Below are 23,706 nucleotides of genomic sequence, written 5' to 3'. Positions count from 1 at the left end.
GCGAGTGCGCGCCAGCTCCACAGATGGAATGAACATATGTAAATTCAGATCAGCCGCCCTGATGGGGAAAAAATCTGGTTTTTATTCATAGAAAAAACATGTGCAGCATCAGTTTGAGGTTCAATCACGCATCAAGCTGGAAAATGATACACTGCTTGTGTCCTTGATATTTCAAAATCAAGAAATCAACAAGCTAATTGGGATGCTTTGCTGTGTTACGCTGACTGCTCGCTTTGTTTAAGTTTAATAGGTTGTGGATTAAATGGAAACGACCGCTCAGACATATTTTAGAGCTCTTGTGTAGAGAACATCTTGCGTCCAGCAGTTTGGAAATGAAAAATATTTATTTACAGTTTGTGGATGTGCCTTCTGGTGGAAAACAATATCAGACACAAATTATTATCAAAAGCATTTCTATGTCATAAAACATGTCTGGAGGAGATCTCTAAGTAACCTATCAAGAAAAACTGCAGCATTGACTGGTTCCAAATCCTTCAAACGACAATCTGGTCGTAGTCAAGTGAAATTCAGATCTTTGCCAGTTGTTCAGATTTACAGAAAGATAAATGGATTTCCTGTGTTCAGTCCATCATGTTTTCACAGGAAAGGGCAAAACCGTAACAGAACAGTGAGCACAGGAGCGCTGACAGTGTATTAGTGTGCTACAGTCGAGCCTATGACTGGGCATTATCTTGCCCAGTGCGCACATGTGCATCGCAGGAGGGCCTCCCCCGACCTTGGCCTGCGCTTCGTGACAAATGAATAACATCTGCAGTGCTAATAAGGGACAGGTTTGAAACGATGAGCGAGAGAGGAGCACTGTCTGCATGCACAGCCCCGACGGCTCCAGAAGACCTGCGAACTGTGTGACAGAGACACTGCACATTGGATGTTGCGTGACATCATGTTGCCACACATGTCTTTTTTGAGGATTTGCCATCACTCACTATAAAACATGGTCTCCTGTCAGACGTTACACCTGCGTGGCGCTGACGCCCTCTTCGGCTCTTCGCACTCATTAAGTTAATTTACAGCTGCAGCCCTGTCGTGGGGATAGTAAAGGATACGCCTCATCTCTATTTTGCACTCACCCACTTCGTTCCATTCTTCTTCTCCTTCTCCGCCAATGAAGAGTATGCAACCGGGCCCAATGAAAAACCTGCATCGCTCTAGTGGGCCATCCTGACACTTTAATTGGAGAGGCGTAAATCAGGCTCCATTGTCAGGGAGAAGGGTAATTATTTCCTCCTGTCTCAGCCACCAGCGTGCCCCGCTTCCCTCCCCCATTTTACTTTGTCTGTCACAGGCTTTCATCAGACCTGGCTCACAGGCACTCCCTTTCCTTTCTTTTCTGAGCTGTGATTTTAGCACTAAGCTCTAATTCTACCTCGAAGCCAAAGAGCTAAAGTGTAAAATCCTTCACATCCTGGTTCATACCTGCAGTGAAGCGACATGTGACGCTCAGCTCGAGGGCAACACAAATGCACCCATTCATAGTGAAAATGGAGCTTAATATCCCTCTCTGGCATTCAGTATGGAAATAGTTAAATTAAATGGTTCTTGGTTGTGGCTAACACATGGTAACACGTACTGCAGCATTCATATATCTGGCCAAGTCTTTCTAGACTCCTGACTCCTCTGGTTTGGGCTTGTGTCTAAGCTACAAATATGTCCTGCAATAAGCATTTGTGTTTGTGCAGGTTTGGCATGGTTCAGACCCTGTACATAGCATTTTAGCTCCCAGTGCTGAGCAAGCTCTCTCCAATAAGCCCATCTGAAGCGACTGTGTGTTAACTGTTTCTGAGCATCTTCTCCACAAGTCGGGCTTGCGTGCTCCTGAGCGTGCTTCTCTCATATCCACATCATTTTTATGGCTGACCACATCGGATGGACAGTGTCCTATGTTATTACATTACCTCACAATCCACCCCAGTGATGAAATCCATCACTTCTGTGGCAAGACTTCTCAAAGGAGGTCAGTTGAATGTACTGAATGGTCTGGATAGTTTAAGAGAGCATGCATCAGCAAAGAAAGGGGAATAACTCAGCTGTTTTTAGCCATGCTGGCTGCATGGCAATGTTGGTTTGTTCCACCACTTTGGTCCTGACTGAAATATCTCAACAACTATTGGATGGATTGCTGTGGAATTTGGTGCAGACATTGATGATCCCCAGAGGACGAAGCCCTCTGACCTTGGCGATCCTCTGACGTACGCTCTACAGTACATAGTGCCACCATGAGGTTGGCATTGCTGACAACAGATATTCATGTTTCCCAGAGAACCAGCGTTTCATTTAACACCACCACATTTTAATTTCTCCTGAAAACTGACGATATTCCCATCAGCCTCATCTGTATTTTAAAGTTAGTGCTAATTAGCACGTTAGCATGCTAGCACACTAAATTAAAAGGGTAGTTCACCTGTTTAGAATTGCCCTCAAAACCCTGACAGGCTCTCAATATTAGCTTGCTGTGAGGCTTCTTTTGACCGTTTGCCGTACGAAACTCTGAGTTATAATCCCTTGAAATGGTTCCAGCATGTGCTATAAATGATGATGCTTCATGTGCTGATGAAAATAGAAATAATGAAAAATGTATATTCATTGCATCGCGAGGGTATTTGCTGTTTTTGGAATGGCCATTTGATCATCCACAGATTCAAAGCAGCCTCAATGTGTTTGACCTTTCCGGCTTCACTCGGTGTGAGGTGGTGTCCTCCACCTCTCTGATGTTTTGTATGTTAAAGTTTGCTGTCTAGTTAACGGAGGGAGGGAGGGAGATCATGCAGGGGAGGGGTGGGAGGAGGAGGAGGAGGAGGGGGACTTCAGTGGAGAGTGTGTAATAGGACACCAGCCCTCTCTGTCTTTTTCGCTCTCCTCCCTCTCTCCTCTCCTCTCTCCTGTGCTCTCTCTCTCAGTCAAGCCTGCTCTTTGAGCACTTAGATGGAATAGCAGCATTTTTCTTCCTTGGTGTCACAGGAGGAAACTGGAAACAAGGTGTTTAAAGGAGGATAAATAAGATCCAGATCTGCTTTGCTACCTGGCTTTGCTCAAGTGGGACCAGCACTGGAGGAAGCTCCTGAGAGGTGAGTCCTGGACCAGGGGACTGATGTGGATCCTGTCCCCGTAGGTGGAGGGTCTACCTGCTGTACTGCACCGAGCTGTGGTGGAGCGGATCACACAGTGGAGGCAGAGAGGAGGTGGAAGGCAGGAGGCTAACAGGTGCAGAGTCCCACCAGTGAGCATTGCTGCCAGACGCTGGAAGTAAATTTAATCTGACTGTTGAGGAGTCGGCCAAATTTAACAAATTTCTCTTGACTACATGAGACTAAAGCCACTTGCTTTATTTCCCTCACATGCTTCTGTATCTGTTCTAAATAGAGCCTGAATTTCCAGAATATGAGTCATGACTTTGCTGCAGTTCTGAAGGTGCTAAAAACAGTTTTTTTCAATGGTTATTTGGTTAAGTTGGATTTCTGTAGAACTTTGTTGCGGTGGAAAAGGTTTCTGGTCTGGTTTAAGCTTTCACCAACCTTTCTCAATTCCTCCTAAAAGCACTCATTTGACTCAGTGAAGAGGATTTTCCAGAATCACATGGTTTGAATGTCACAATCACAAGATTCTCGTTATTTAATCAGTGGATCCAAAGTTTTAATACTTGTGTACAGGCATTTTTCTGTTGGCTGTGCCTACAAGTCATGCATGAGGGAATGTGTGGTTGTAACAGAGCCACTGACAACTGAATGGCAGGGTGTGGTATGAACACACACTGTCCTGTTAGAGCCGGGGCGCCGGGTAGCAACAAGCAAGTTGTTCACCATTTTAATTTCAATTTGGGAAAATCAGTCTCAGATCCTAAATGATCAAATCTGAGCCACGTGAATCCAGATGAGATGACTGTGTGCCTCAGTTTCTCCTAGTTAAATTGTGTTCATGTGTTGAAAGCATTAACAGGAGCAGATGGCAGCCAAATAATCACAGACCCAGTTTGCAAGATGGAAAAAAAGACTATTTGTTGGTGCAGCTCTGCAGTTTTCTACTTTCATCAATATTAGTTTTTGAGCAGTGCCTCTGAAATGGCGAGATGGAAAATTCATTAGGCTGTCAGCCAAGGAATGCACAATAAACACAATTATCATTACACCCCACTGGAAATATAACTCTCCACTCGCTCGGGCTGACCTCCTTTGTGGAGACATTTAATTGCCGTCGCAGAGATTCCTGGCAGGCTCAGCGCTGGAATTTCTGAACTTTGAAGAGCTCAACAAATTAATTGAAGTATTTATTATTTTTGTTCATGGCAACAAACACGAATGCACCTTTTTATTGGGAGACCCATTAATCCAGGGGAGCGTTACTGTGGTCCAAAGTGTGAGGGAGGCTGGCAGTGAGCTCCTTCATGTGTCAGCGTGGTGATCGCCGTGTGTTTGTGAGGCACAGGAAGTGTTTAAGCCTGACTTGCTGGGATGTCATAGGAATAACTCCCTTGGCGATGAGCTTAGCAGCCGTGAGACCAACGTTTCCAGAGCAGAGCCTCTCCACGAGAGATCGCCCATCTCTTGCAGGGAGGGGTAGGTGTGGACAGTTTAAAGGGTCGATCCATTCAAAATAACAAGAAATCCTCACTTAGTGGAAACTCAATCCTGACGCCACACGCCACTCTCTCTGCAAAACTCTCTCCCTTTCTCCAATTTCTGCACATGGCAATTACAGTATTTGGTTTAGCTTCAGGAAAGATTGTGGTTATGGCAATAAACTATGAGTAAGTGTTAACTTTAGACAACAAACAGTTGGCTAAAGTTAGGCAAACTGTGGTTAAGGCCAGTAAAAAGGCAATTGTTAATTGGTCTTTGACACGATGCGAACTCCAGTCTGCTGCATGATAATCAGATGTGCTAAAACCTTCATGTTCTGGCTCTCGACACAAATGACAGACTGCGTACCTCGAAGGCACTGAACAATGGCACTAGATGGAAATCATGACATGCACAATTATACAACATGAACATCAATATCAATAAAATGTGTCTTTCCAGAAACTGAGGTCTCTGTTACTGTGGATAATCCAACAGGCATCAGAAGTTTGCATGGAAACTACCTTGCACCAAAGAAATTCTCCCAAATCTAAAAGCTGGAGACGAAAAACTTAAATCACGAAAAGGAGGACTTGAGACTTGACTGCTGTGAGACCTGAAACCAAACACAATGAAGTCTCAATTTGTGACCTGGTTAAGTCCTGAAGCAATAAAAAAAACAAGAGACAGACACAGAGACAGGAGGGGAGACAGGAGGGGAGACAGGAGGGACACATGTTGCCAAATATCAAATTGATCTATGTGTTTAGAGAATTTTGTCTCAGCTTTTAAGGCAGCTTTGAAAGGAAAATGTCAAATGTTGTGTTTTTTATCATGGACTACATTCAGAGACGATAAAGTCTTGCAGTTCTGACATTGTTCTGGGGTGGAGGCAGAAATCTCAGAAGCAGATCTGTCAAACCTGAGCAAGTGAAACCAAAACTAACAAAAACAAATGCATACTGTATACTGTTGTTGAGAGTTAAGACAGCAGGACAAGAGCTGAACCTCAGGACGGGGTCGTCCACCTGGAGGCTAAAGCTGTGGGAGACGCCTGAGCTGGAGCAGGCTCTGGGGGAGGGTGTGTATGTGGATGATGCAGCAGGAGAGGGGCTGCAGCACAGTGGCCGGGGGCTGTCTGGATGAGCCCTCATGCTGTTTTATTTCTCTCAAGTGCAGCCAAAGAGATTTCTTTCCTCTGCAGTTTTCCATCTGTTATCCTTATGCACCTGAGCTGCAGAATTCCACCTCAGCTATATATCAGTCACGCTTCACTCCACCACACATAGCCCAACCTATTTGTACACTACACCCCAACCTGAAAATTTCATAGCAATCATGCAGCTTTCCTGTCTCTCGGCCATCAATTTTTCATTGCACATCTATAAGCCATGAGAGCAGAGATACTCCACCTTGTAAGAACATCATCATCAGTTTGCATGTGAAAGGGACATTGTCCTTTATCTAGTGCAGTGCGTTCTGTGCACACAGGTAGTATAACAGCCAGTTTGGGTGGTTAAAGCAGCCTTTCTTCAGCTGTGGAGTTTTGCATTGCAGGAGTTAGAGCCCTGCAGGCAATACAGTACCTGCCACTATCAATAATTGAGCTGCTCTTGTCCTGTTATGGAAAAGGAACAAGAGGAGACTGAGGGGAGCGTTCCTCCTGCAGCTCTTTTGTGCAGATTTAACTCATTCATATTTAAGAGAGGTACATTGCAAGGATATAGTAAGTGATGGGATTTAACTGACATGTTGTGCTCTCATCTGTTTCTCCAGTCAGTGTAGCTTGTGCTGTAATTAATCTTAGAAGTCATTTCTGGACCTGTCAGACTCAGGATTTAACTGCAACTATCGATCATGTGACTTCTGTTTGGTATTTCTGTCCCCTTGCAAAATTGTTTATCTCATAGTGATGGATGATATTGTATTCAAATGAAATAAACATGATAAGAGACAGTGTTTTATGAATATTAAAGTGCTAACTCAAAACTACTGCATGCATGAAGCATTGATTTGATGGTCTGCAGATCAAAAGACACTGAGATGAAAGCAATGATTTGCAAAACATTTATAGAATATTAAAAATAATTTTAATGCAGTTTTTCCCAAGTGGAGAATTAAGCCAAAAAGTCCGTCAGTTTGTCACAGCAGCATTGTTGCTAAATGCACCGAAGAAGCAGCTAGTTAGCTTTAGCAGTGTTAGCGAAAATGGCCAAATAGACATCAACACTAATGTGATAAACCTCTGCATTACAGAAAAAAAATGTGAAAAATGAACTCAAAATCTTTCATTTTCTCTTTCAAATACCTCCAACAGCTAGTGGTGACTGGTCGGGCTTCCTGAGCGGTGCAGTCATGGGCAGGCCGGAGGGGCAGGCCAGGCCACCTCTGGTGTCCGCTCTGGTGCTCTCCCTCCTGGCTCTCTCTTTCCTCTCCACTGGGGTCTCCAGCCTCCCACAGCCCCTGCCAAGAGTCTTCCTTTCGTTTGAGGGTAAGACGAATTAACAAGCATGCACCCCTGAAATGAATGTAAACCACCAGCTTGGCCTTTGTCTGCTTGTTGTGTTTCTCTGCAGATGTAATGAGGTTGCACTGATGCCATGTGTTTTGTGTGCTAATGCTGAACAAATGCTTGATAATCATGGAAAGCCTCGGGGCTCCATCATTATGGAGCTGTACACAGCTCACCTAGGCATCGCGCATCTGATGCAATCGTGTTGTTCTTTGGCTCAGATTCATCTTCGGGCTTGTGCACATAGTTAGATAAATTTCAATCTCATGCACGCCGGCTCTTGTTCATCCACTGTCCTGCTGTGTGTCAGCAAAAAGTCAGACCTCTGCAGGAGGTGGCACTGCTCGTCAGAGCTACCCTGAATCTGTTCCTCGTTAAACTTTAACCACACCCCTCATGCTGCAGGCCTGTGAGCATTGTTGCTGCCTCTGGTTTTGATTCTCTTGTTTTATTTAATGTCTTACAAAGATTATTTTATGAATTTTTGATGCTTCCCTGAAATGAGAGTGTGGTGCAGGGGTAGGTGGGTTTAGTTCGTGTGTGTGAGCCGGCCAATTACTCAACCCGATCTGGTAACCTTTTCGCAGCGGCTGGATAGTGTGCAGGGGCTGAAGGAGACGTTTGATCACCTTTCACTACCTCTCGCTGTGAAATGGGCAGCACAGAGCAGCTGAGGCTGTCCGTCAGCGAAGTTTCTGCACTCAGTCAATAAAGCTTTACAGTATGAGGCTGAAGCAGGTGTAGGTTTCTTTCTCCCTCTCTCTTCTGTGACTACATTTGCCGCACTTGTGACTCCTCTTTTCCCAGTTTTGTCTCAATCTTTCCTTGTATGTTTCATTCCCTCTCTGTATTTCTTTGCCTTTCAAGCTTTCAGGTTCTTCTGATTATTGTTTTTCGTTCCAAATATCAGAACCAGCCTGCCGTCTGTTTCTGCTCTGCGTGCCGTGCGAGTTGTTAAACATGACAGCTTGATAAAAAGCCAAAACTAATGACTGAATATGAGGGAAAAACCTACACCATCACTATCATATCTTTGGTTTTGACTCACTCCTCGCCCCTCTGGTGTTTCCAAATAGCCGTTTAAAAGGTCAAAGGTGGCCGTGCTGAAAATGAGCCAATCCATAATCCTGGAATGCTCGATTCCCTGTCAGAGCATGGATTAGATTTGATTTGTGTTGATCACTGAAGTTGTGTTTCACCACAGAGAGGACCATAAAAGGAGAGTCTGACTTTGGTTTCTGCAGTGCTCTAATTCCTTAACTGGCTCTGGACTTTATTCTTAATGTGTTTATCTGCATGATGAGGTAAATGTGTGTTTTTACTGTGCTGTAATTACACCATGATACATTTAGGTGAATTTGCGAGGAAAGAGCTGCACGGAGGATGTTTGTTTGAAGCCGAACAACCAACCTCAGGTGTGAATTTACATTCCAGCTTTGAATTAGCACCTGAGCTTAAAACACGAGGAAGCTATTAGTAGATGCACCTTTGTTTTTGAGTTAGAATTCATTTTAAACTGAGGAGGATGGGGGTCATAACTCCCTCCTGGCTGCAGGAGAGAGTTTCGGCATTGGTGAGCACCAGATGTAGGAAGACTGTGAGGGCCCACGGTGGAGGCTCAATCCTCCCATAAACGCTGGAAGTCCTCAACGAGGGAAGAATTCAGGGAGTTTGGGCTCCATCCAAAGCAGCCAGAAAGATGAATGAAGAGTCATAGAAGAAGACTGAAAGGCGGGTGTCCTGGAGGAGAAGAAGGCGCAGGTGGTTTGGCACCTGCTGTGTGGCCAAAAGGTTAGTCTTGTAATCTTCTTCAGCTCCCAGATATGAAGACCTGTTAATGATTACAAGCTGGAACAGAGTAAATCAAGAAAATAAACCAGTCGGTGAGACCTTGGGTTGTGCATAGATCTGGACGCTGGAATATCCTCCCCCCCGTTCCTCCCCGTGTCACTGCTGAAATCCAATCCAGGGGTAAGGCAGGTTCATGGGACTCCCGGCGTAGCCTCACATCCTGCAGAGAAGTTGCTGTCTCTGACATTCCTCTCTCCCTCACTCTGCTTACTCTTGTGTTCCTCAGGCGAACGCAGCCAGACCACAATTAAAACCGCATAATAAACAGTGAAAAATGCAGCTAACCCAAATAATAAACTCTCAAGCGGAGCGTTTCTCTTGCGTGCCTCGGATAATAAACGAAGCCCCCCCTCCTTCCATACAGCCAAGCTATTTAGGGAACCCCAGTGTGATAAAAGATAATTACTCCTGTACTTTGGCTTTAAATATCTTAGTCCTCTCAGTGTTTAATTTGGCCTGTTTCATGGCATGTTTGATGTATCAGAATGAGGCTGAAACATGACATCAAACCGATCTGAAAGAGACGGTTGGACGGCAGCTTTCTGATCAATATCTGCTGCAGAGGTTTTGTTTTATGGATCTTTAAAAATATTTTACTACCCACATCTGTGGAAGGAAATCTCGACTGATATCATTGGTATAATATTTGGTCTCATTGCTCCAAAATTAAAAGTTTTCTTTTAAAACTTCCAGGAAGCCTGACTTGTTTTCAAGGTCTTTACGAAGGCCTTATCAGAGGTGTCAGTCTTTCAGAAAGTTTGAATCAGTTCGAGCTGCAGTATCAGATGACTTATTTGGATTAGACGCAACGCATCTGCCTATGCTGCCTCTGCTGAGTGACACGCTAGCGTTACTATGAGTCAGTTTTATTCTATAAAGTCAAAACAGTAATTCTGTAAGGTCAAACAGCTTCAACTTTTTCCACAGTTTTTCCGTCTATGGTGCCAAATGCTCTGAACGCTTCCCCACGTTTCTCCTCAGAAGTTTTGCTGTTGTGATCGTCTGTTCAGATGTTTTCTCAACAACGACGGCATAATTTGAAGCACGCAATGAGTCAGGCTGATAAAATTTTAAGGTATTGAGCAGCCTTTTCTTCTGGAAGTACAATAAACCGGCGTATCAAAGCTGAAGTAGGGGTTTGATATTGAAACTTCTACTTTTTTTAAACCATCTGAAATGTGTCTGCAGCACCAAGGATCACAAACAGCCAATTACTGAAAGATGTTATTAAATTTTGGGTGAAATTTGTGCGCTAACTTAAAGTAAAATGATGCCACATCTAGATTTTTGTTCAATTCAGGAGAAGAGTTACATTAATACTGAGAAACACAGGAAGTTAAATGTGTTGCTTATGGGTTCTGCTACTGTATCAGAAGTTGGCTTTACTGTGGCCAAAATGCTATTCCAGGAATGGTGGGATCAAAAATTCAGCCTCATTTATCCCTTCAGTTGGCAGTTGGGTCAGTGGTCTGTGTTTATGATCAGGATCATTTAACCTCATCAGCGGTCTCACCCTGTTCTGGCAAACCTCCAGCATTCAATACAGTATTAACTCAGAAACACATACAGTAAGTATGTCAAACCAGGGAAGATGTTTATTTGAAAGTGAGCGGGCCTGCGCGTGCTTGCTTGTGGATATTGTTTATTTTGCACACGCACGCTTGGCTGAGAGTCTGGCTGAGACATAGCAGAGATTTATTAAGACGATGTCTGTAGTTTAATGAACGCTCCTTCACGTCGGTATGAGTCACATGGGCTTTGTTCACAGCCTGAACAGAACCAGGCTCGGAGACCAGGAACCAGGCATCGGAGAGCGGATACACCCCATCCCCGCTCGCTTTTATCATGCCTCATTACTACCTCCACTCACCCCCCATTATTCATACAGCAATGATACTGCTCATGCACTGTAGGTGGATGTCAGTCTGCTAAGGATGTTTACACGGCGGTGAGGGTTTGCAGAAGCGTCTGTTGTCTGTGGTGAGTGCCTGAACATTCCTGGGACTAGATTTCACTGGCATGACGTTCTGCTGAATCATTGTCAAACGATGTGGTTTTCCAGCTTTGCGAGTTATGAAACAAAATCTACAAGCTGCTTCGCTAAGTGGGTCTATCAAATACCTGAAGCCCAAGACAACCAGGACTATTTTAAGCTTGCCTGGGCAGCCGATATTAGATTAAGCTCTTGTCTCAGATTTAAATCCAACCTGAGTGGAAGGAAGTATAATTTGATACACATAGATCCTCTTGTTTCATAAACATTTTAAGGCAACGTCTCAGAATGAACATGGTGGTCATGTGGTGGGCAAAGGCATCTGCAGCCTTTTGGGGTCAAAATGTCACAAGATCAGCGCTGACAAGCAGCCAGAGGCAGACCAGGAAGTCTGCGTCTGTGCCTAAAGGTTAATTCCTTTCTTTTCGGGAAAGCTTCCTGTCTCTGCTTTACATTAAAGATGCACGTTTGCGTCTCCACTCTCCTGTGGCAGATATAATGCAGCCTGTGAAGTAAAATCAGTGATGCTCTGTGATTATGGGAAATTCCTGGCAGGATAAAGCCTCGGTCTGTCAGAGCTGTCAGCAGCAGCATATAGAGACATGCTGCAAATAGCTATAGGTTAGCGGTGCATGTGTGTGTGTCTTCTCTGAGCCTGAATACTGGCCTACATGGCATGAAGAGAACTAATTCTTTGTGCGTGTGTGTGTGTGTGTGTATGCATTTCCCCCCAGACTCATGTCCTACGATGTCCATCTAATTGCCTGAGTTGCAGCGTGGACATTTTCTGCAGGAGGGTTAGTGAGTGTGGTGAACTCCAGCTTGCACCGCCTTGGGGCTGACAGTGTATGAGATGTTTGACAGCTCCTCTGTCAGCCTGCCTTTCTCTGCCCGTCTCTGTGTTTAGCCATTGCCGCGTCTGACCTTGCTAGCCCTGCTGAATGTTTTATTATTCTTCCTCCGCAACATGTTGAAAGGTAATCAATGGCCGTCAATACAAACAAAGACAGTATCTCTTCAAGGAGAACCAAGGTCAACTGGTAAATCCTTTGCATTATCGCAAATCAATGGCCTATTCTTAAGAAACTGTTTATGCAAGTTTGTTTGGACTCCGTCCTTTGTTGTGTATTTTCAAGCTCAAGTTATTGAATGGCTCAGTAACTACTCTCATATGGAAGCGTTTCCATCCACTTAGCAATGCTTAACATTGCAGGGGTAACAAAGCCATTTAGCATGTCTGGATTAAGGAGACAAGATTCCTTTTCCATTATTGGAAATATTTTATGACTGGATTTTCTTTAAGCGCCTCAATCAAAAGTGTGTGCAAACAACCTTTTCCTGGAATCACAGAGCCACACTTTCCACACGTGCATTTGTCATTGTTGCCCTGACAGCAAATCTGTGCCTTCACTCAACACCACAGATAGAACCGCTCGACCTGAGCGACATCATGTCACTGAGGAAATGCAGCTTCTTTAATCTGGCACAGTTTCAGCCTTGAAGATGGCACAACCACCTGGTTCGGCGTTTTCCTTCTTCCTCTGGACGTCCTCCATGACTAGTAAATACGTCAACTCAGAGAATCCTCTGAGCCATATCTCCTGCAAGCCTCCCATCGCTCTGAGGGTCTCCACGAGAGCCTCCCTGACAGTAAAATTGCAGAGATTTACTGTGTGCTGGAGCTGAGCAGTAACTAGAGGCTCCTGGTGCAGGCATGTGAGAGGTCATGGTTAAGAGGATGCGTGGCTGGTGGTACGGGTTGGTTCTGTGCGAAGGAGCAGCCGTCGGTGACATGTGAAGGGGAGGCCAGGTGCTAATTGGAGCATTGGGAACGCAAAGTAGCTGGCTGGCGAGGCTGCATGATGGACAGGTTGTCATCTCAAGTTTCGACCCCTACAGGGAATATTAGCCAACACCTTCAGCCGTGCAATGAAACCGGCCATTGACATTGGTGCTGGATAACATCACTCTGCACAAACATACGCACACAGCCAAGGGAGAAAATACACTGCGGCCTCACAAGTCATATTTAGATGTGGCGTCTGGTCTGGGAAGCCAGTGTAAGAGAAGGCATACATAAGAATTCAGGCATTCTGTCCAGCCATATGATTCCAATTAGAAAACGTCTGGATAAAGATAATTACCAGCAGACTACAATCGGAAAATTAATAAGAGGTAAAAGATATAAAGTCTTCCCTTTCTGAGCCAACACTGGTTTCTGTCCTTGACAAGTAGCTGCTGGTTGCATTTTGAGTGCTGAACACAGTCTGCCTGGGAATGTTGAGTATGTCTGTTGGACAGACAATTGGACGACTCTGTCAGCCGACGCAAGGCGTCCTGGGTGGTCTCCGTGCACCAGAATGACACCTTAACTTCCCCTCTGACAGATGTATACACCACCAGTCATTACTGTACACCAACAGGCTAGTCCCCAAAGAGAGCGGATGGCCGTCCCGCTCTGGGCAACAGTCATTTTTTATCTCTAGAGGGTCCTGTCAGTTGCCAGGATAAAGTCTTTTACTGGCGCAGTATGTGTGATTGGGCCAGCGCTGTTAGGTAAGTGCAACCATCCAGAACTGAACCTGAAGAGCTCTTAGCATCGTCCAGACAAAGAGCGATGGTATTTGGCATCAGATTTGAAGTCAGGCCTCTGTGATGAAACACAGTCCATCTTGTGAGGAGAGATGAATTACAAGGGGGCGGTATAAGCCCCTGCTTCAATATTTATCAAGACGGGTGATTGGGGTCCTCCCACCGGCTGCCCCTGACAACCACAGAGCAGGTTCTCCTTGAACTGAATGGAAAGCAAGCTTCATTAGCATGGAGTTAATTTATTCATGCTGGCCTTTCAGGTAAAAGCCAACTGATGAGGCCTGATTTGCATGGGAGACACCAAGGTTGGTTTGTATTTGGCCCACTGTCCAACCCTGAAGTGTTAATTAGGTGCAGGGACCTTTTGGCTTGTGTTCAGACAGTGGTGTTAATCAAAAACCCAACACTCCAGACACCCAGTCAATTTGGTTAAAGCTGTTCATCCCCGCTCCACAAGGGCTAAGCTAATGTTCTGACAAAATAATCCCACATTGTTGCCCCATGCTGATTTTTTCACCTTTTCATGTGGACAGAAAAGTCTCTGCCAGATGAAGGAGTCACCTTATGAAAATCCATCTGCAAACAGCAGGGGGGGGGTCTGATAAACCACAGCTGTGTTTTTCAGTCTTAACCACCTTTCTCCCACTAAATTTGCCTTCACAATAAACCATGATGCCACACTGTTTCCCTTCATGTTCTCTCACCTCTTGCTGTCCCCCATCAAATTAGAAGAAGCCCCAAATGCTTTTGAAGTGACACTAGCTCAGTCTGTTGGCACTGGCTCCTCAGTCTCTCTCAACGATCCCACATACTTTCCAGCCACTGTGAATCTCTAATTTTTACGATGCCACATTATAACAGACCGCTCCTTGTATGGACATCCCAAACCAGAACCATGGAGGCGTTGTTTACTGCTGGAGGCATTGCTGTAGAACTCGGTTATTTGATGAGGCAAACAATTTTAGAGGCCAAGTCTGTCAGAAAGTCTTCTGGGTTGAAAACCTGAGTGAAGCTTCCTTGTGGTTGTTGCCTTTCCTCTCCCGACTATATAATCACAACAGAAAAAGCAGAGCGGCAGCCAAGTGAGCGCTGCACTTTAATTGCTGCCATACAAACAGGGGCACAATGACAGGTCCCTTCGTGGATCCATTCCTTTCTATTTCTGCTTGGCCTTTCGCCGCAATCACATAAAAGAGGATGCTGTCTTTTTTTACTCTGGGAGACTCGGTAGCGCTTTCTCCTCCCTCTGGAGCCTGTGCCCATGAACAATCAATACTCTTACGGTTTACAGAAGGCTGAATTACCCGCCACAACAATCACAGCTTGTAGTTCCTTCAGACATCCCTTCTTCAAAGCGGTAGTGACAGCACAAACAAAGTTCTGTCTGCTGTCTCTATTTAATGTAATTCTACTAAAAGCAGGGTTTGAAGATAATGGCGGGACACTAGTCCAGCTCTGCAGATCTGACTTTGATCTAGGGCAAGAACGATTAATTAGTGTAATTGTATTTAATTTTAAAGCCAACATTAAATATTGAAATTTGAACATCTACAATTCTCTGACAACTGGGCAAACTCCATCTACAGAGGAAAGTCATGGAATATGACTGAAAGCTCCAGAATAGCTATTAATGGAGCTTGTGGTGAAACTGTTGTCAACCAGGTATTTAAGTTACAATGATATAAAACAGAGAAAGCTGCAAAAATGTGCACATTTTTGAAGTTGAAAATAGAATGTTTAGCTAATTTTCTTGACTTAAAGGTCAGCTTAGTCCATAAAACAGTTCTGTAATGTCTTCTGTATCACAGCAGGGAGCTCTCTGAAGTCTGAGAAAATCTGTACAATGCAGCCTTTTTGGAGCTTGACCCATAGTAGAAACTAAAAGTCACTCCATCTCCACCTGTGCAGCTTCAATTTTAACAAATCTTTTTTAATGTCTCTCACAAGTTTCCCAACTTTATTGCAGTGGAACACTAAACTGCAGGAGCACCCCTTTAAATAATTAATCGAGGATTGAAAAATTGTCTGCAGAAAACTTTTATCTGCTAGCTTGTTTTCATCCCTTTGCTTTAGAGCCCATCCTCCAACCTGTGAGGAATGTTTTCAGCTTATACGATCTCTTCTGCAGCAAAGAAAGCAACCTGCTGTTTAATATTGAATGACCGCTGGTCCAACAAAGGGCTTTTGTGCTGCTTCCGCTTGACCACTTCAAACAAAAAAACCTATCAAAGAGGGAGAAAGTCTCAGCCCTCCAGTCGCCACCTTGCCCTTTCCACTAACCCCGCTGTCCATCGCATGGATCGGGATGGATTGTCTCACCACTGGTCTGCCATCCAACAGATGGGGTACTATGGGTCAAAGCCCAAAGTCAAAGGCAGGACCCTGGGGATGGCTGTGAGGTCCACAGGGAAGTTTAAGGCCTACCTGCCCACATACATAATAGAAAACCCACCAACTGTCAAGCTCAAACCCTGCTTCCTCTTTCTCTTTTTTCTTTTTCTCCCTCTCTCCACCCGCAATGAGGACAGTGACAAGAAAGACAAAACAACACAGAAGACGACATTTCATCACTTAAATTACCTTTGCACAAAATACCACCCCAAAACACTGCCTCTTACTTTTTGCAAAGAAGGACAGATCTATTGTTCTGTTATCTCTTGTTCTATGCTTCAGCATCCACAAAATGCATCCCAGAAACACAACACTGTCCATAACAAGCTGCTTGACAGTGCCTGAGTAGTAATGTCCACAAATGCTTTTGACACTCTTCCCTCTGTGGAAGTAGTGTGATTTCAACAACGAGGAATGCGTATAAACTCACCACTAAAGAGCCACATGTGGTCCAGAGGGTTTCTTCATCACAAACATGAAAACAGAAAACAGTCGTGCCCCGACTTTTGTTTTCTGCTCCTGGCGTCTAATTTTGAAAATTTGTGCAAACTGTAAAGTTGCGGTTGTGGACGCCACTGAGGGAATGACTTTGGACACTAGTTGCAGCCTCAGTCTACAAAGACCTCATACCAAGGTTATGAGCTGCCATTGATTCTGTAAACACTTGGTCCCAGTGCATATATTGAATGACTTCAGAGCAGCCTCCCTCCCTGATAGAGCAGGTGCACCATCTGGCATTGTGAACTTTTGATGTTGGTCTACTACGCTGCAGCAGTGCAGGCGTGACTCATATGTTTGTGTGAGATTGAAAGCAGAGCACTGAGAAGACACTGGATCCAATGGTATGTGGGCTCCAGAGGGTTTCGGTTTGTCTCTCGGCAAACAAGCTGGATCCACGCGACACACCCACGCTGCACCTCTTCACAGCACCAGGCTTAACTGGCCATCCGCCCTCGTGAGGCAAAATGAAACTCTCCTATTTCCCCCCACTGAGAAAACAATACAGAGTTCACCATAATATTAAACAGTTATTTCACCCCACACCACACCCCTCTGAACAATTTGTTCCCCTTGTGGAATGTTCTGGAGGGATGCTGTCAGAAGGAGAGCTCAAGAAACAGGAGCGTACCATAATGTCAAACAGCAGTGGGGGAATGGCATCGACTAGTGCTAATGAATTAGCAACTGCAGTTTTTTGCAACATTTTTGTGATGTAATGTTGAATTATTACAGATTACAGATAAAAGCTCCATAAAAAGCTTGTTATTGGACTTTTCTTTGTCAAAATAAAGTATAGCTTTTATGCATTTCTGAAGTTTTCAAACTGTGCTAACGTTGGCCAAGCTATTGCTGTTCTAATGTTAGCTCTTTATAGCTTTAGCTAACTTAAACAGCAGACACGTAAAGCCACAGAGTCACATTATTAATTAGCTATCAAAAGGTCAAACCTCCTAAGCTAGCTTTTGTACACAAAATCCCATAGTAACCAAGGCTTGGCTTAGCTAACAACAGAATGTAGCTGCTTTAGCATTTTTTAGCTAGCAGAAGGAAGCTTCACAGCAGATGCCTCTTCTTTCACCTCTTGCCCTTTTCACAGGGCCTCACCCCAATTTTATATAAGTTAAAAAGCTGTGGTTCTTTGGCTTCTACCCTCTAATTTTTAACTCAAGCACTGCGATTATTTTTGCCCATATAGGCTATAATGTACGATTGTAAAAGTAAAACTCCTGCCCAGACCGTCCATTGTAAACAGCTGTATGTTTAACGACAGCTCAGCCCTAATCTGCTGGAAGAATGTTTAAATTAAGATTCACCCCCGAGTGTAAAAATGAGGTACAGTGCTGTGGACTGAAAGGATTTGCTGAATCACCTCCAAGAACTTATTTTGGGAAGATATATAAAATTGATTTTTTTTTTTTTTTTTTTTTTTTTTTTTTTTTTTTTTTTGGCAGAATTTTGAGCCCCGCATGTTTTTAATTAGCTCTGAGTGAGTCTTTCGCCCTTGGTGGCTCGTACTCTGGCAGGGCAAAGCGTGTAACATCTTAAGCCTTTGTCGGCAATAGGAAAATATTGCCTCTTCTCTGTGATGCTTTCTGCGATGCTATCTCCTCAGCTTTGAAGCGGGAGGCTGATGCGATCTCTCCTTTACAGGTTTCTCCTTATTAAACTCACATCTGCTCGACATGGCACGTTCACTTTTAATTTCGTTTCTGGCACGTCAGGTAAAAGCAGTCATTTTTGGGTGCGTGTTCTTCATTAGCCTTCGGATGATGCTTTCGCCTCGGATGATACAATGTTCAAAAATAACCTGCTCTCACTTCAAAACGTGAGCCATATAAGGCGATTTCACCTAAACACAATAGATGTGGAGAGTGAAGAATCGTGGGAAACTCCGCTTCGACTGAAGTGGTTAACTTGTCTTTCTTCAAAGTTAAACACCCCAGCATTTATGTGGTGAACGTGCCAAACAACAGCCTGTGATCAGAGTGAGTGGTACCATAGGAAAGCCACTTTCCCTCAAGATAAAAGGCTCCAGCCTCAAAAGCGTATGTTACACAATAATGAAAATGTGACTTTAGCCCAAGGCATTGAAGCAAAGCATAGGCAACCTGTTTGTTGATTAGACGAGGGAATACAAAAGAGAGCAGAGAGGGTCAGCGGAGGGGAGGAAATAGAGGGTGTAGATCTACATTGCCCCGCATACCCCCTGCTCTCAGTGCAGATTGAAAAAGTGATAAATATGCATGAGTTTGGCTTTGACAGTGAAGGCCTTTGATGGTATGTTTGAGGGTTCTCTATCTCTGGAGCAAATAGGCTGAAAATAACTGTCTGAGAATGTTTACTTCGTGTGTGCGAACAATGTGCGCTTTTAATGAGTCAAAGAGGAAGAGGAGGGCGTCTTCATCTAGTATACACTGTATCTCCCCTCAACGTGCGCACTGTAGTCACAGCGTCTCTTGAACCAACTGTGTGATACCAAAGCAATACTTTTTTTCAGGCATTGTAAATGGCTGAAACTAAGCAGCTGACAAGGACATGAAATGCAATGCAAACTTTTGCTTATTGGCAGTTTTGGGCACTACAGACTCATTACAGTCATTACCAAAAATCTTGAGGTTTAATATCAACCCTCAGTCTGCAAAGATCTGCACTATCTATCTTCAGTTACCCTCAATATAAACCACTATGTGAGAACGAACCCATGTTTAAAGAGCAACATGCAAATCCTAAAAATTACAGTGTTATTGAGTTTTCTTTTGAGATCCCTTTTAAAACACCCGGGCTCATGCACGGAGACCTAATTTGGAGATCTCTGGGTTTGATGAGAGAGATTAATGTGGCTGTCTCTCTCTTGAGTTTAATTTAGTAGAAGCAGGAGAGACCCTCTCTCATCTCAGTGTGGAAACAAGCTTATTTGCATGTTTTCCTTAGCTTTTTTTTTCTCTTCCCTGTGTGTTTCTCAGACCTGCAGGCCTCCCAGTCCTTTGAACACTACAGTATATCAGACAAGGCCATGGACTACAGGATCCTGCAGATGGACGAGGACCAGGACAGGATGTATGTGGGCTGCAAAGACCACGTCCTCTCCATGGACATCAACAACATCACCCATGGCACGCTTAAGGTCAGCAGTTTTCTCTCGCTACCACAGAGGAGAGAATAAATTTGCGTAAGGCGCTTTATGAACTGCTGCAGTGGTTTTATTCCAACCTGTGCAATGATATGCAAAGCGCCATACATTTACCACGACCAGGACAATTTGGGGGTCGTTCAAAAGAGGCATGAAAATGCTGGAGGTCTCTGATAACTGATTCGGCATGCGGTGAGGGAGATATCTTCAGTGTAATTGACAGGTATGAAGTGCATAAACAGATGGGAGAGCGTTCGGGCTTCCCCTGGGAGTGCTGCATCACATTCGTTTTTTCCAAGTAAATTGCTTGATGTATTCATCAAGCCAGACCTCTCAGCACCTCTCTTGGGTTTGAAAACACACACGTTTTCCACAGACGGTAGCTGCCTGTGATCACTGTCACAAACTTTTACATTTGTTTTGTTCATTTTCTACCAGTTCTCCCCATGATTTCTGTCTGTGTAAACAGGATATGATCAAACCTCAACATGGGCATGTGCGTGTTATGTCTCTCACTCTGTCATTGGCTTCCTGAGCTCACTTCCCCACTTGGTCGAATGCTGTGCTGTTTTTCCCACTAGGTGTTTTGGCCAGCTTCCACAAGCAAGATAGAGGAATGCCAAATGGCAGGAAAGGACCCTACGGTAAGACCCCTCATCCTGGATTTCTTTGGGCCCTGTAGAGTTCAACCAAAAGATGATAACAAATACTGCAAATGACAGATAATTGAGATACAGATATGAACGCATGCCAGCTCATGAAGCTCCTAATAACTGGTGGCGGCTGTTCGAGCTTCAAAGTTTAATGGATTACTTATTTTTCATCTTTAAGACCACTTAAACAAGAAATGAAAGAAATGACATCATGTTCTTCCTCTTATCAGACTGAGAAGTTTAATTCATGGCAATTAAATGCATCATTGTTCATCTGAATACTTTCAGGGTTTTTTGCTCTTCCAGCCTTACTTGGTCTGGTATGACCAGTAGCTTATGGTGGCTAACGCTAGCTAGCCTCAGGGCCATATAAATATCCATAATTGTCATTTGAGTAGCTACTTGTGCAATTCGGCCACGTGGCATAAAATCTGTCCAAGTCCAAAAATAACAACACAGATGAAAGTAAACACAGTTTGGACAGTTTTGTGTACAATCAGATAAAACTCAGTCCAGGATAAATGTTTCCCACTGACAAGTACTGTAATCGCAAATAGCCTCCTATTCATCTTACAACACGTGGTAGACAAAAACCAGCTAACTTCTACCCATCAACCTGCCCAGCGAAAAGACTGCTGTTGTCCCGACTGTCCTAAACCCCCTATGTCTACCACGACTTGAACTATAATATGTAGACTAAAGGTTTTGTCAGCTGTTCCCATATCTGTTCCTCCAAGTGGGTCTCCAGCAGAACTGTGCATGCCGCCTCCTGGGATTTCCTTCTCCCATCTGTGAGTTGTGTCAGGTCCAACCACATGTGCAGCAGGGAGCAGATGTCTACGGGGTCACCGACTGGCCTGGAGTCCTCCAGGCATCTGCGCAGTTTGTCAGGACGCGAGCGAGGCGTGGGAGGATCGAGGGCCGCGGAGCGCCGTAGAAAAATAAACCAGAATCAAAGCTCGCAAATGGGACGCGGCTCATTGACGCAGAGATTTCATAACCCGGCCTGATTCCGAGCAGCACTTGTTAGCTGCAACAAGATTTAATGAAGACATACAGTAGGACTCAGAGGGCTGATTCCTCCTCCGCCTCTGTTTTCCCTCTAATTGGGTTGTTCTAGAAGGAGTGCATGCACAGTTGCCTATAGACACCACACTGCAGAGTACAGGGGAATACAGAGAGAAAGTTTTTAAAGACCTTCCGAGCAACTTTTTATATAAATTGAAACCCTAATTCTCAAAGTGAAAGTACAAGTTACCATAAAAAGCATCGCACGCCGACCAGCGCCGCCTGTCTGTCCTACATTCTGCAGCATCTCTCCATCCCCTGACAGCAGCTGGAGTAACAGAGCCAGGGTTTCGTACAACATGCTGCTGCAGAAAAAGAGAAGCTGTTTCCAGTCACTGAGTGATTTGTGCTGCTCTGAGTCACAGACAGGCTCCCACAAATATTTGGGCGAGCCATCTCAGTGTGGAGCCACTCAATGGCCCCCTTCTTCCTCCTGCCATCCCCCTTTTTTTACATGCAGCTTCTCCTACAAATTTCAGTTTCTCTTTCTTACTATTTTTTCCACTTTGTCACTTTTTCCGACGCCTTTTTTTTTTTTTTTTTACCACAATATATTTCATTTTCTCTCTTCCATAATGTTGCTCTCCTTTCTCATGGGTGTCTTCATAAGCCCCCGTCCCTCTGTTATGGTTATCCTCCCCTTCTGTATATATTAAGTTCCTCTTCTCTGATAGAATCTGTGGTGAAGAGGGGCTCGCGCCAGAGGGTGGCATTGAAGGAGAACTATAGACCAAGGAGGTTGATTAAGCCTGCTTGAAGCTATCTTAAAAGCCCCCACTTTAAACCCAACATGATCACCACTTGAACTTGAGGTCACGAGGCCGGGCGCTGTTTATCTGTATCTGTGTCTTTATCACAGTTGCAAAAGGCGCATGTGTGTGTTGAGAGGAAGCGACATGCACCGTATATGAGGCTCTGTGGAAGTTGACAGATATGGCTGCAGACCTGGTGAGTGTGTGAGGGTTGAAGGAGGGTTCAATGAGATAGATGGGCAATAAAAGTGAGAGTGACAGAGATAAGGAGGGACGAGATAAATAACAGAAATGGGTGTGTGACGGTGAAAATTCCGTTGTTCTACGTCGACAGCTCTCGGTGGAGTTGAGCACCGACCGTGAGCTGCAGCAGCTGCCATTCCTGCAGCCGCGGCCAAGTTCCTGACGGCTCCCTGGATACGTCCGCCTCTCCTCCCCACTTCTTTCCTCTCCCTCTTCCTTTCTCCGCTCGTTTTCTGCAAGCTCAGGCTTAATTAGCCACAAAGTCCAGCACTCCCGCTGCTGCCGTTCGGGTTTGGGAAGTGAAAGCAGAGATGGAGGGAGATCAGTAATCTGCCTTACCTAGATATATCACATGTACCACTGACGCTCTTTTTTCCACAGGCCTTAATACCAGACCAGTGAGCTCTGGGGTTGTTTGATCGTGTAGCATGTCATTGTATAACCATCACAGCAAGTGAGATAAGTTTGAATTACTCCCTCATATGGAATAGGACACTTCAGGAGAGATACACAAGTTCTGTTCTGGCTGTACACCAGGAAATAGACCTTGTCCTCTGTTAGTTTATTGTGTCAGAGCAGAGAGTGAAAGAAAACATGAAAACAGAAATCATTTTTTTACAGCGTTGCATTGGATTGGAGGAGTGTTGTTATTCATTTTCTAATTTAATATTAAAAAAAAAGTTAAATAGCATTATGCAACAATGTTAAAGTTAGCTAACACTAGCCATCATATGCTACTGGTTATACCAGACCCAGACAGTGTATTAAATTGATCAGAGGTACATTTTATTGCCTGTGATTTCAATTTTCCATTTGGAATCAGAACAATGTGTCATTTCTTCTCTCAAAAAATGACATATCTTGCTTTAAAAGGCTACTTATAACAATAAACTGTAGGTTTAACAGTCTGCTGGAATCAATCTGAGTGACGTCTGAACTTTTTACGTGTCTCTTTGTTACCTGTATTTTCCAGCACGGCTGTGGGAACTTCATCCGGGTGGTGCAGCCTTATAACAGAACTCATCTGTTCATGTGTGGCAGCGGAGCCTACAGTCCCGTCTGTGTGTACATCAACAGGGGCCGCAGACCAGAGGTGGGAGCCCGCTGACAGATTCACTTCACTAAATACACAAACTCACGATGGTGTAAACCACGTTTTGGGGACGCTGTCCTGGTGGTAAACACAGCCAATACTATAACTGCTGAGACGTTAGAGGCCAAAACTGTCCACATGTTCAGGAGATTATTCATTAAATCCATTAAATCACTTCAGGATACGCTGCATGCTGCACTCACAACGCTAACATCTCAAAAGAAGAACGTTTAGTGCTTCTAATCATAAATTTTAAGTGTTTATACTTAATGTGTGGACATAGTATTATTAAATCTAAAATAATGTGAAGGGGGTTTGGTGATGGAACATTCTGTAAAGCTAGAAATAATGAG

General features: G+C 44.3%; 1 protein-coding gene across 1 annotated transcript in view; it reads left to right on the top strand.

Moving 5' to 3' along the window:
- The first annotated feature begins 2,820 nt into the window (after positions 1-2,820).
- Positions 2,821-23,706, top strand: part of sema3c (sema domain, immunoglobulin domain (Ig), short basic domain, secreted, (semaphorin) 3C) — a 36,649-nt gene continuing 15,763 nt past the window's right edge. Inside the window, exons 1-5 of the mRNA XM_070992190.1 lie at positions 2,821-3,086; positions 6,892-7,065; positions 19,378-19,538; positions 20,126-20,188; positions 23,234-23,353. Coding sequence (XP_070848291.1) covers positions 6,930-7,065; positions 19,378-19,538; positions 20,126-20,188; positions 23,234-23,353 — 480 coding nt within the window. The 5' untranslated portion in view covers positions 2,821-3,086; positions 6,892-6,929. The remainder of the gene's footprint in view (positions 3,087-6,891; positions 7,066-19,377; positions 19,539-20,125; positions 20,189-23,233; positions 23,354-23,706) is intronic.

Source organism: Chaetodon trifascialis, chromosome 22, assembly GCF_039877785.1.
Source record: "Chaetodon trifascialis isolate fChaTrf1 chromosome 22, fChaTrf1.hap1, whole genome shotgun sequence".
In the NCBI taxonomy this organism is placed as follows: domain Eukaryota; kingdom Metazoa; phylum Chordata; class Actinopteri; order Chaetodontiformes; family Chaetodontidae; genus Chaetodon; species Chaetodon trifascialis.
The sequence above is the reverse complement of the archived record's forward strand: the minus strand, read 5'-3'. Positions and strand labels throughout refer to the sequence as shown.